Below are 13,964 nucleotides of genomic sequence, written 5' to 3'. Positions count from 1 at the left end.
ATCCCCTGTTGTGACTTTACCATGGGCCTGGTGCCAACACGTGCTAACTGCACACTGCTTGCACCACTAATTTGGGTAAGTCTAGGAGGGGTGAAGGGTGAGATGGCGTGGGATGGAGGCAAGGAGAAGGTGGTTTCCTGTGTGGGTGGCCTTGTACCAGTGAGAGAGGATGTCTGTGAGTGTGCGTGTGTGTGTGAGGGTGTGTGTGTGTGTGAGTGAGAGAGGGTGTGAGAAAGAGACAGAAAGCAAGCTCAAGCTGCCTTAATGTCTACTGGTTAGAAAAGAGAGAAGAGATGAAAAGAGAAGTGAAGACTGGAACAAAATAAGTGAAAACTGGAACAAAAAGGAGGGAAATGAGGGGAGAGACTTCACGTGTGCTGCCCATAGTCAAGATAGCATGTGAAGTGGTTGAGAAGTTAACGTTTCCTGGAATAATTTCTTTAAAATGCTGAAAGAAACTTCCTGTGAGAAGCGGCCACCAGGTGTCATCAGAGGGCTGCTAGTGATTTGTTTTGTTCTTGTTCTTAAAGAGTATTGGAGTGTTTCGATTTCTTTCTTGCAAGTGTGTTTTTTTCTTCTTCTTTTTAAACCATAGCAGAGACTGTTTCAGTCAGAGCGGGGACTTTCTTTTGGGAGTTTCTTGCTGGGCTAATAATTTTTTATGGGTAACACTGAAGATCAAGTTACATGTAACTTTTTAGTCAAGGAACAGCTAGTTGAGAATCTGGATAAGAGTTGATAGTCTAAGTGGAATTGCATATTTGAAAATCTTTGTGGAGTTGGATGTTGTTGAATTTGCATAGGCAGCATGTGCTTTAAGATTTGGGAATAAGATATCTCATTATTGTAGTCTGAACACCTGCTATGTCTTGTGAGTCTTGAAACCTGACTATGGGAAGAAATTCGAGGCTCATTTTCTTTCTCCAGTGGAACAAGTCCCAGTTCTTTCAGAGAGGACAGAGATGATGCCTTTCTTAAGGGCCAACAGTGAATCCCCTGCTTGTTCTGTTGTTTGCTTTGTTCTTGAGGGAATTAACGATGCTTTCTGGTACACAGTAGGCTTGCAATAAGTGTTTGTTGAATGAGTAAACGAAATCTGTCTCCAGAAAAATGAGCCCTTAAACTGTCCCAATTGGGTGATTTTTGAATTCTTCTTTAAGAAAGACCCCATCCCCTGTCTCCGTTGGTTACAAGGTACTTGTTCGAATAAGCTTTCTGATGAAGATTTTTCTTTTTAATTTATATTTGCATAAATTTCCTCATTTCTGTTTCATCTCCTGTAGATCACTATAAGATACTTTTCTAGATCACTTTAAGATACTTTTTACATCACCTTGCACTCCCGCTTACTGACATCATTCTAGTTCTGGGCTTTATCAGTTAAACTATTAGAATGTACTTTTTCTGTCTCGAGGCTTTCTCGACCTATACTATGTCCTGTGTACTGAAAAATTAACCTTCCTAAAGCGGTGCTGTGTTTTGGTGACTCCCCACTGACGCTACTGGATAAATCCCAGCTTTGAAGTCAGAGCCTTCTGTGATCTGGTCCGGGCTGGTCATTTGCCTTTGTTTTAAGTTGCTGTGCAGTAGACAGCCAGTGCTGTCGCTGTCTGGACTGCTCACAGCCTTGCACACTCACTGTGTGTGTTTTTGGCTTTGCTTAATCCCTTCCTTCTACTTGAGATGTTTAACTCTTCCTGTCTGCTTCCTCAACAAAAGACAAAAACGGTTTTAGTTTCTTCAAGGTTTAGCTGAAATAACATTTCTACTATTTTAGCCAGCTATTCTACTTGGGAGTAGGATCTCTTGCTCATTATACTGCTATAGATCTTGGTGTGTATCACACACGTGATCCTGTTTGGCCTTGTGTGAGTTCCTTTGCGTATATGTCACATGGCTCCTAATAGAATATGAGGGCAAAGAATGGGTTCATATCAGTGTACTTCCTTTCATATGCTAGGCACTCAATATATATTTGTTGAATGTTTGTTCTTTCTTGATATAATGAGATGATGAATTGACGACCTCAGATGTGTATGGATGAGATTTGTGCACCATACAGCTTTGCGAAATGTGAAATTGCCCTATAGATGAAGCGCAATCTGTTCTTTTGTGTATTTTACTAAAGAATGTCAACTGAATTCCTGGGGAAGGGGAAATGCTGATATGTCCTCCCCTGTCTTCAGGACACAGATGGCCCAGACGTGTTTGTGGCTCAGTGAAGGTGAGGGAGCTGCTGAGCTGCCAGTCCACAAAGATTGATGAAATCTGAGAACTTCAGAGGAAAGAGCTGGCGTGGCACCAAGGCCATTAGCATATGGAATCCTTATCAAGTGTATCTCGGCTTACTTGCACATTGAATTTTCAGTTAGACTTCTTTTAGTTTACTTAATTACCTGCTTATAACAATTCAAATAAATCCTGAGAAGTTATGTTTTGTGTAGCTAGGGAGCTGACTTCATGTAGATTAACACTGGAGTCCAAAATCGGAGAGAAGGGAAGAGTCTCACGTATAAACTTCACATTGTGTCTTTGTACTCAGTTCACTTTGGGTTCTGTCTAATGGAATGCAGTGCCTTAAAACATTACATGGTTGTGTTTTCAACTAGTTTTATCTTCTGTAGTATATTTATTTTCTAGAAGGATATATTTTAAATGTTTTGGCACCGATAAAATGTAGAGAAATGTAAATATAATAGCAATTAGACAATTTCATTTTTAAGATTAGTAATTTCTCTTTCAGTGAAGAGAAGGTGAGTCATGTATGGTAATTTTTCTATTTAAAATGGGGTACTAGCATTATAGCATATGCATATATATTTTTCTTTAAAATCAATGAGTATTCAGTATTGGTACTAAATTCAAACCTGGTTGTTCTTTAACATTTTCTAAAATTGATCTTCCCTTAATGGGCTTTGCGTAGATAGGACAGAAGTGGAGCCTCATGTTCAGTGATTTCTCTCCTATTTCGGAGCCCAGTAAATCTTCACTATGGCCATCACTCCGTCACTTAATCCACTTCATGTACTTACACTCTCAGCGATATCCTAGATTCAGTGTTCAAAGCCTAAAGTTCAGCCAAGTTCCCTCATTAGAATTCCCACCTTTGGTTAGTCTCGTCATAGAATTTTGAGAGAAAAATCCCGAAGCTCACTCTTCTACATGAACCTCATAAAAGTTAGCATTTCCTAGCTTAGAATGGAACCAGGGACACGGTACGAATGTCAGAGCCTTAGGACTTCTCCCCTCCTCACGCCTGAATTGTTGTAAGTCATTCTAGTTCTTCCACGTGGGATGCTGCCACAGAATGGCTTGATGAGCAGCGTGCAGGTCTGCGCCCAGGATCGGAACCGGTGAACCCTGAGTCACCGGAGCGGAGCACATGAACTTAACCAATCGGCCATGGGGCTGGCCAGCTAATCTTTTATGTAAACTTAATTCTCGGTCAAGATGTCCTGGATGCTCTTGGTATTTTTAATCTCACATTGTTCATTTTCACTCTTAACTTCAGTCTACAGAATATGTCAAAATGGGGGCCCACAGAGAACCTTTCTACACTGAAGTTTTTTTTCTTGGACTGATTCTTCAGGCCTAGAAGCTCTCTTTATTGGGCAAGTGACAGGGTAGCAAGTTCCTCCCCGGCTCTCAGTATCAAGAAGGGTTTGATTATAAAAGAGAGCTTCTCTAAACCTGTTCAGGAAAATAAATAGTAAAATATAAGTCTGTCATTTTCATAGGACTACCTCATTGCCAGAAAGAGTCCTACAGTCTTTTCCGCGTTGTCATGTACCTCTACTTAAAGGGCATAAAAGAATATCAGGAATCACTTTGAAGAATTAATCTAGCCCAACACACCCTTATAAAGAAGATTTAATAGTTTATTTAATAGTTTATTTGACCACCTACTCAAAATTTGTTTCTCTTCAGTTTTCCTCTAATTCTGCAATTTTGTTACAGTTTTACCTAAGTTTCAAACAGATAATCACAATTTAAATTAAAAACACACACTTCACAATATAGGAACAGCGTGACTGAAAGATAAATTGTACATCTCAAGTTAGCACAACAAAATCTGTTTGATAAACTGCCAAATAAATCTTTGAGTTGCCTCCCCTACCCTTGAACTGATTTTTTCTCTTAAGGGCATAATTAAGCTTTCATTCAGAATGCCGTGTACCTCACATTGCGATTATTGCTCTTATCAAAATCAACCAGTTGTTCTCCTCAACTTGCCCTGAAATTTTAACTCCTCCGGAAAGCTCTCAGTTGCACACTCTCTACAAACATTCCACCCATCTCTGGTATCCAATGCCCACAGCAACTCAAGGAGGAGTTTGCAATTTTAATACGTTCCAGAAACAGGAGTTGAAAAATGACGAATTCACGATGATGAGAGGAAATTCTGGAGGTTTTTAAAAAAGAAAAGATTCTATCATATTACTGGACTGTAAGAAATATCACTAGCAATCTTTTTTCATACAATCCTAGAGTTCATTAACATTAAACCTTTGATCATGTAAGTAGAGTTGCATGACCCCATTTCATTACTGTTATTAAAAATAATGGTACCTACCCTGTATCTCCCAATCCATGAAGGAAAATCACCTACAAGAGAAAAAATTAATAAACAATGCCCAAATAAACCCACACAGAATCGATACACACTAGCGTTGGTCAATTCTGGATGCCAGAATTTCAGAACACTACCTTCAGCAAATCAGACTCCATAGAGCTCTCTTCAGTGGGAAAAATACTTACTTTCTCTCACTGTAGTTCCGAAGATAATTAATGTGCGGCTTTAGCACTTAAAGAGGTCCCAGTTAGACATTCTTAAGTGCAAACAACATTCTAGGAAAAATAGTTTGTTTCAAGTCAAACCATGCAAGTCTCATGTAAACTGTAGACTTTTTCCATCACAAAAAGGAGCTTCCGGGGTTAAAAAGACATTTGAGCTCCTCGTACACGGTTTTCTAAAAAACAGCACCCTGTGATGTCATAAGTTGCCAATCTTCAAACTTCCTTAATTCAGGACACGAGTGCAAGGTAAGAAAATAAAGTCATTTTCTTGAGGACTTCAGACTTCCCTCACCCACAAACAAGAGAGAAACGAGCAGCGGAGCCACCTCGAGTTAGGGTGCCTGGCCGCTAACGCCGGTCCCTACAAGCTGGGGCCGGCGGCGGGGTCCCGGGGGACCCGGGCCGCACTCGCTCCGCAATGCAGAGGGCTCGGGGCTGACGGGGGCGGGCGCGCTGATCCTCCGGCCCGGCCGCAGCCCCGGCGCCCTCCTGACACCGACCACCCCACCCCACCCAGCCCACCCCGGACCCGGCGGAGGGAACCCACCCACCGGCCGCCAGGCGGTCAGCGACGCCGACCCTGCGCGAAGGGGCAGTGGTGAGCAGCGGGCCGAGGGTCCCCTCCGAGCCCCGGCTGCCGCCACTCACCGCAGCAGTGGCCTTCCGGGCGGCGGGGATGATGGCGGGAAGCGGGGCAGACTTGTTATTACCGCACATACACCGGCTCGACCTACAACGCGCGTCGCAGGCGGAAGGGAGAGAGGGCTCCCGGCCCGCCCCACCGGGCGCGCGCACAGGTGTCGGCGGCCCGGCGGCGCTCTTTCCTGCCGGGCGTCCGGGACACCCTGGGGGAGACGCTCTCAGCCCCAGCGGGACTGCGTGGTCCCTGGAGCCTGGGCTTGCCTTCCGCTCCTGGGGCGCGATAGTGAAAAGAATGAGCCCCAAAGCCAGTCATCCGCAACCCCACATACTCCTTTGTTTCCTGAAGCCGGGGTGGACTCGTTTGCGCTGGGAGAGGTCGGTCGAGCTTTCGCTGTATTTCCGTTTGGGGCTACACCAGTGTGCAGTTTTGGAGTCGACTCCCCTCCTCCTTTAAACTTCAGCTGAAAGAGAAAACATTCAGTTGTCACCGAGAATGCACAACTTATTGATCGATGGATAGTGACATAGTACTGATTTAAGCATGAGAGTAGACGGTCCCTTTTCTGCACAGGTGGGTCAATGCATATTAAATACATGGTATGATCTGGGAAAGTGCAAGAAATAGAAACCCGTAGAACCAAAATGGCCAGACCTTCCGAAGTTTATCGTTCAGTGGAGAAAGTTAAATGATAGACACAGTCCTTAGGGAGTACAGTGTAAGATAGAGAAAGAAGCTGGTGAACAAAAGGCTTTAAAACACACACACACACACACACACACACACACACACTCCACTTTAATTCATTTGATAACCAGAATGCAGTCGTACTGTTTTTTATCTTTGTTGTCTTGGATTTGAGTGCTGAGAATTTGGGGGGCTCTCAAAAATGTTAAATTGATGCTGATTTATTGAAAATGATAATGTGACATTTCACTTATGAGTCTACAATTATGTCAGGCTTTTAAGTACTTGGTTGTGATTTAAGTATTTGGTTGTGATGTTAATAGAGACTAAAACTATCTTTAGCTCTTATGTCAACCTATATGAAGCTGTCTGGGGGGCAAGCTCAAAAAATGAGTTTATTTGGGAATAGCCGAGGAATTGCAATTCTGGACGTGCAAACTATGGTGAACCATAGGCAAGTTGGAAGAGACCTGGGGAAAGTTAGTTTTTATTAGGTGTTAGGAGGAAATTAAGGAGGGTTATTTAGAATAAAAGTTCATGGGAGAAGAACAAGAGTGTAAGGTTGTGACAATGCGTTGTCGCTGCGGCAGGGACGGATCTTCCTTCCTTTTCTTAAAAGCAGGAGATGAAATTCCTAGGTGAAGATGTCCTCTGTTGCACCAGCAGAAAAGTTACATTCTTATCATCACGGATAAGAAGTTGGGACTGAGAGAATTTTATACAAATAGGCCTCGTTAAAATACTTCTTATCGTCCATCTTCCTGCCAGTTAAGCAGGCAGCAGTGAGTGGTATGTACGTGAGAGGTCCCCCTTCAGGGTTTCATGACTCCATTTTAAAAGAGGTTTTCCTTTATTTTCGCACTTACTATGAACAAAACATGTTCCAAGACACTACTAGTCTGAGTTTTTCTGTGATGTAATATGTAGAGTTCCAGGTGCCACCAAGCGGTTCTATCAACTGACTTCCGTTAGTTGGGAGTAGGACAGCTCAATTTTATCTAGAGACATGCACAGCATAACAGCGTTTGGGTCAAGGACGGAGGGCATATAGGAGGGTGGGTCCCGTAAGATTAGTACCATATAGCCTAGGTGTGTAGTAGTCTATACCATCTAGGTTTGTGTGAGTACACTCTATGATGAATTGTGTAAGTACGCTCAATGGTGAAACTGCCTAACACATTTCTCAGAATGTATCCCCATCATTGAGCAATGCGTGGCTATATTTCTGTCATCCTCCCCTCTTCGCCAGTCCAAATGCTGCTATTCCTGCAAGATTCACCGATGTCTTACATCCTCTAAGGAACCTTAGTGTTCTAATTAATCTCTTTGTCCCCCAGATAAGAGAAAGAAAGAAATATAGTAATAGAGAAACGACAAAATTAGCATTATTTTCAGAGGATGATTATGCTAAGGTGTTTAAAGCAAAAGCCAACTGAGTAAATTTGAAGATCGAATTGGCTCTATTCAACAATTCATGAATTGAGCAGCATCCCAGCTAGCAAATAGAAGGGAGGTCCAAGGAGCTATGCAAAGTGGAAGGCTGTTATGGGCAGAAGGGACAGAATAAAGGAAGTTTCTAGCAAAGAGCAGATTCGGGCAAGATCACCTTCCTTTGGGGAAGAGTAGTGTGGGGATCTATGAGGCAGATTACTCACTCATGCCGACCAGGTAATTCCAGATTGACTAGTTAAAGGTCACATTCCTGTGAGAGACTGAAAGTGCAATTAAGTCTTGATTTATTGATGTGGGACTTAGCACAAGTGACACCATTTTGTTCCTGTTTTTTCTTTTTTAACAGTTCTCCCCCTTTGCATGAGACTCTTAGCATAACTTGAAAGATGTGATCAAAATTTAAGGCATTAGTGCCACTCTCAGCTACCGCTCTGTTGGTCTCGCAGCTTTTACTGTTTCTCCGTGTTATAGTCACAGGTCATGATGAGGTTTTCTGCTGAATCCTGTGGTATTCACAGGTCACGACTTCACATTCATTTGCTTGATGGTTAGCAGCTGCAAACACGCATTTAAAGCTTTTGAGAGAATGCAGTGCATCAGGGAGATTACTATGAGTGTTACTGGTAGGATCATTCCCATGTCTGGAGTGCACTTCAGAGCCATGGTCCCCAAGACCCAAACCAATCAAAATCCAATAAGTGAAAGAAATACTCTGTTGAAGGAGTCACCTTTTTAAGCCAAGTGGCGTACTCAGTGATTTTATGTAACTAAATTTCAGCTTCCCCAGAAGTGTTAATCCAGGTGCAGCGGGTGGTGGCCACAGCACAGACACATCCTTGCTCAGCTAACAAATGATCAAGGGCTGTCATATTATCAAGAACTACTTTGAGCTGAGAGTCTAGAGATTTTCATTGGGCAGCTATTGCTTTAGCAGCGAATTCTGCAATACTTTCAAGAGTTAAGGAGGGATTTCTGATCACAGCCTCATTTGTACTCACTCCTAACAAAGGAAGTAGGGACCTGCCGAAAGAAGCACATCCTGAATCATGAAGGCCTCCTGGCAGGTCTTTTCGAATTGGATGATTAGGGGAGTTGACCAATGAAGTGTCTTAGCCTGTTTGAGAACAGTTGAGTGGCACAGTTAGATAACCTAAGGGGCATTGCCCAGTTATGTGTTAGCCATCTAAGCATTTATAGGTCCAAGGAGAATGATCACCACCACCGATGAAATTAAATCCTGTTGGGGCATAAACCATTACTGCTCAGGTGGCATTGTTCATGGGTTCCAGCATCATGAACAGATTGGAGTTTTTGATGATGAATCCAGCTGTCTGAAAGGTTGCTCTCCCTTAGTAATGGCTTGGGAGATATGATGGTGGCATTATCTTGCCAGGCCAATGCCAGAGTAAAGGAAAGAAAGAGAGGAAGACAGTGTTTCATGTTTAGTTACAATGGGAAATCTTGATCTGGTGTCTTGGGTGGAAGCAGTCTACGTCAATGTCAGCTGCTTCTCCTGCTCATCAGTTTGATTCAGAGGTCTTCAGTGTTTGTAAAGGACCAGAGGTCAGGAGGAGCTTTCTTCCACTGTGAGATGTGTAGCCAAGGTTTAAGTCCTGGAGGTTTGGCTGCCATCTGGGTCGGGAGGAAGACCTAGTATAGTCCTTCCCAAGGAGATTCAAGGACAGTCTTTGGTCTCAGTGATTCCAAATCAGAAGGATGGGAGGAAATAGGAAACATTAGGTTGGAGAGTGGTAGCCAGATATTTGAGAAAATTAGAAGAATTTAGGATCCAGTTCAGTTTACAGGTATATAACAAAACCTCAAAGACGATTAACAGGGTTAGAATCTAAATATCTACAAAGGTGCAAACATAATTTTTCTCTCTACAATTACCCCAATTTTTACCAAAGATAATCAGAGTAAAACTAATTTGTTTGTATTAAACTTGGCCTGATTATTTACATGAGTGTAGCAAGAATGGTGATTGACCACATAAGCTCTTTTAAGACTGCTTTGCTGGAACTTTTTATAAGGAATCTCAGATTTGACTCTTTCAAAGCCTCTGAGGCCAGGAAGCCAAGCCAAGTTTCAAGCAGTTCCTTACAGCTGTCTGGTCATGTCTGAATCTATGCATATCTCTCTCAACTATGACATTCCAGTCAAAGCCTTGGTAACATAGCCAATGTTTTCAATTGTACCCTGTTAGAAGGAGAACAGATTCTTCTTGAAATTATGCAAGTAACTTACTGTATTGCCATGAAAAGAACACTTGAGTTTCTAAATTCTGGAGGGATCATACAGGGAGAAAAAGTAAATGTTTCCTCTTTGTTTACAAAGGTATACTTTACCAATTGTAAATCATAGGTAGCTTAAGAGAAAAAGTTTCCTTAAATCTGGAAAAGCAAAACACTAAAGAACCAGAAATGTTTCAAACAAGAAGTCGTAAAAATTATAACTATCCTTCTCAGCTTATTCAGTCCCAGGTTATTAATTCTTGTTCTGCTTGAACCCAGTTGTTTCTTTTCGTTCTGGAAATTCTTTTAATCTTAAAAACTAATTCTAAAATTCATAAACATGTAGGAGTATCCAGGAATGTTAAAAAAGAAATAGAGTAATTGGCAGTTTATTGAAGGGGATTAGAATGCACCACCCAAAATATGCCATATGGATTATTTTGAGTTAAGGCCATTGAGAATCAACAGATACAGAAAGAAGCCTTCTTGGAGATTCTTTCTCTGACTAAGAGCAGAAACTTCTAAAAACTGAGGGCTGCCATAAATCTCTTCTCCTAAGGGAGTTTTATGGCTATGAAGAAGACAGAAAATCGGCACCAACATGAGCCTGCACAAACAAATTTTAATAAATAACCTTTATCTTTCCTTAGTTTCCCCCTATATTTACCTCCTCACAATTTACCACCCTTAGAAGCTCAAACCTCTTTTCCTTTGTCTTGTCGTTTCTTCACAAATTTATTTCCCTTTGTTAAAATGGTAACAGTCTGACTGCCTCTTTAGGATTTTCATGTCATTTCTGAGGCCCCTCCACCATATACATGTGAAATAAACCCTTTTCTCCTGTTAATCTGTCTTTTGTCAGTTCAATTTGCAAGACCCCAGTTATTGAATCTGAGAAAGTAAAGGAAAAAATTTTTTTCCTCCTCATCAACATCATCTAGAATTACAAAAATTACAAGAGTAAATTACCAATGTAGGAAAGGATAAGCAGATCAGGTCATTTACTGAATGCCCTTAGTTACTCAGATTTATTTCTAGAACAGAATTAAAACTCCAGGAAAAAAAAAAAAAGCACACGGGAGAAATAAGTACATATTAGAGGTGGCATTTCAAATCAGTGGAAAATGATAATTTTTCAGCAAATGATATTAAAGTAATTGGCTACATTTGGGAGAAAATTCAGGTGGTTCCTCCATTATTCCTCCCACCAAATTTTAGTCAGTATCCAGAAATTCAAATGACTAGCATTTACAAGGAAGTGCCCAACTTTTCTAATAATTAAAGAAGTACAAATTAAAACAATTTATTACTTTAGATCCATGATATTGGAAAGAGTGGAACAAGGTTAAATTGCGTACACTGCTAATGGTGTGTGGTATAAAAGGGAATGACCCTGAAGAACAATTTGGGAAGATCCAGTAAAGTGGCAGATGTGCATAGCTATGACCCAGCAACTCTACTCTGGGGGCCTACTTTGGAAACCCTCACATGTACGTACACAGAGAGACATATAAGAATATTAACTGCAGCGCTCTTTCTGAATTGAAAACTGAGAACAACCTAGACACTCATCAACAAGAAAACAGATAAATTCATTTATATGTGAAAACACGTTAAAGTACCATATATTGTTTCTTTCCGATGTTTTATTAAGATATGTGATGTACAATGAACTGCACATACCTAAAGTGTACAATTTGATAAGTTTTGTTTTATTATATACTACTCAAACTATAACCACAATCAAAATAAGGAACATATCCATCACACACAAAACTTCTCTTGCTCCTTTGTAGTCTATCCCTGTCTCTTCCCTCTGTGCCCCATCCCCAGGAAACCTCTGATTATTTTGTCACAGTAGATTTGTTTGCATTTTCTAACACTTCTTTCTCTCAGCATCACTGTTTAGAGATTCATCCATGTTGTTGTATCAGTTGTCATTTCTTTTATTGCTAAGTAGCACCCATTATATAGATATAACACAATTTGTTTATCTGTTCCCCCGCTGATGGGCTTTTGAGTTGTTTCCGGTTTGGGGCTATTACAGATAAAGCTGCTATAAAGAATCTTGTACAAGTTTTCATGTGCATGTATGTTCACATTTCTCTAGGAGTGGGACTACTGAATCAACTGGAAGGTGAAGTCTTGACTGTTTAAGAACCTGCCAAAATGTTTTCCAAAATAGTTAGTTTAAACATCTGATCAAATCTTTTGCCCATGTGATAAACTGGATTGTCTTATTATTATTGAGTTGTAAGAAGTTTATGTCTATTCTAGATAGAGTTACTTTGTCAGATAGATGTTTTGAAAACACTTTCTCTCAATCTGTGGCTGGATCGTCTATTTTCTTATGTGTCTTTTAAGGAACAAAAATTTTTAATTTTCATGAAGTCAAATTTATTGACTTTTCTTTTATAGTTTATGCCTTTTATTTTAGTTTATGCTTTATTTAAGAAATTTTTGCTTAACCCAACATCACTAAGATTTTCTCCTATATTTTCTTCTAGAAAATTTATAATTTTGGCTCTTATATTTAGACACTTATTATGATCCATTTTGAACTAATATTTCCATATGGTGTGAAACAACGATTAAGACCTTTTTTTGCGTATGGCTCTCCAATTTCCTATCACCATTTATTGAAAAGATGATCATTTCCTCTTTGAATTCTCTTGGCTTCTTTGTCAAAAATCATTTGTCCACAGGATAGCCACATAGAAAGAATGAAGTTGTACAGCTATCTCATACCATATACAAAAATTTACTCAAATGGATCAAAGAGCTAAACGTAAGAGCTAAACCTATAAACTCTTACAAGACTACGTAGATTTAAGTCTTTGTGACCTTGGATTAGGCAATGGTTTCTCAGATTTGAATAGACATTTCTCCAAAGAAGATATACAAATGGCCAATAAACACATGAAAACATACTCAACATAATTAACTAATAGGGAAATGCAAATTAAAACCAAATGAGATACCACTTCACATCTGCTTGGATGGCCATAATCACAAAAGACAGGTAAGTGTTGGCTAGGGTGTAGAGAAATTGGAACATTCATGCTGTTGGGAATGTAAAATAGTGCAGCTGCTTGGGATATTTTCCAAAGTCTGGCAGTTCTTCAAAAGGTTAAACATAAAGTTACCCAGCAGTTTCACTCCCAAGTATATAACCAAGATAACTGAAAACGTATGTCCTCGCAAAAACTTGTAAACAAATGCTCATAGCAGAATGATTTGTAAAAGCCCCAAAGGGGAAGCAAATGTCCATCAACTCATGAATAAATAACCAAAAGGTGGTATATCCGTACAATGAAATATTACTAAGCAAGGAAAAGAAATGATACATGCTACAACATTGAAAGCATTCAACTAAGTGAAGAATCCAGTCACAAAAGACAACATATTGTATGATACCATTTATGTGAAATGTCTAGAATAGGCGAGTCCATTGAAACAGAAAGTAGATTGGTGGCTGCCTAGGGCCAGGGAAGGAGGATTCAGGAGGAAATGGGGAGTGACTGCTAATTGATACAGGGTTTCTTTTGTGGGTGACCTAAATTTTCTAAAATTAAATAGTAATGATGGTTGCGCAACTCTCTGAATATACGAAAAACCATTTAATCGTACATTTAAAATGCGTGAATTGTATTGTATGTGAATTATATCTTAATAAAACTGTTATTTTAAAAATCTATTGTCCATAAATTTGTGAGTCTACTTCTGAACTCTCTATGGTGTTCCACTGGCCTGTGACTATTCCAATACCACGTTGTCTGGATTACTGTCTCTTTATGATAAGCTTGGAATCAAGTAGTTTTAGTCCTTCTACTTTGCTCTTCTATTTCCAAGTTGTTTGGCTATTCTATATCCTTTGTAGTTCCATATTCATTTTAGGGTTGACTAATTTATTTCTTCAAAAGAACCTATTGAGATTTTCATTGAGATTCTCTCAAATCTACAGGTCAATTTGAGGAAAAATGACAACTGAGTCTTCCGATCCATGAACCAGTATCTCTCTCCATGTATTAAGGTAATCTTGGATTTCTGTCAGCAATGTTTTACACTTCTCAGTGTATAGTCCTGAATATCTTTTATCAAATTTATTCCTAGAAAATCCATGTTTACGTTATTGAAAATGGTACTTTAAATTT

The 13,964-nt window shown here is 40.1% G+C and overlaps 1 protein-coding gene across 1 annotated transcript in view; it reads left to right on the top strand.

Moving 5' to 3' along the window:
• LOC123283956 (large ribosomal subunit protein uL15m-like) overlaps window positions 1-13,964 on the top strand; it is a 64,954-nt gene that overhangs the window by 18,134 nt on the left and 32,856 nt on the right. Inside the window, 1 exon segment of the mRNA XM_070481345.1 lies at window positions 13,775-13,843. Coding sequence (XP_070337446.1) covers window positions 13,814-13,843 — 30 coding nt within the window. The 5' untranslated portion in view covers window positions 13,775-13,813.

This window comes from Equus asinus, chromosome 12, assembly GCF_041296235.1.
Source record: "Equus asinus isolate D_3611 breed Donkey chromosome 12, EquAss-T2T_v2, whole genome shotgun sequence".
In the NCBI taxonomy this organism is placed as follows: domain Eukaryota; kingdom Metazoa; phylum Chordata; class Mammalia; order Perissodactyla; family Equidae; genus Equus; species Equus asinus.
Note: the sequence above shows the minus strand (reverse complement) of the source record. Positions and strands in the feature narration are given on the sequence as shown.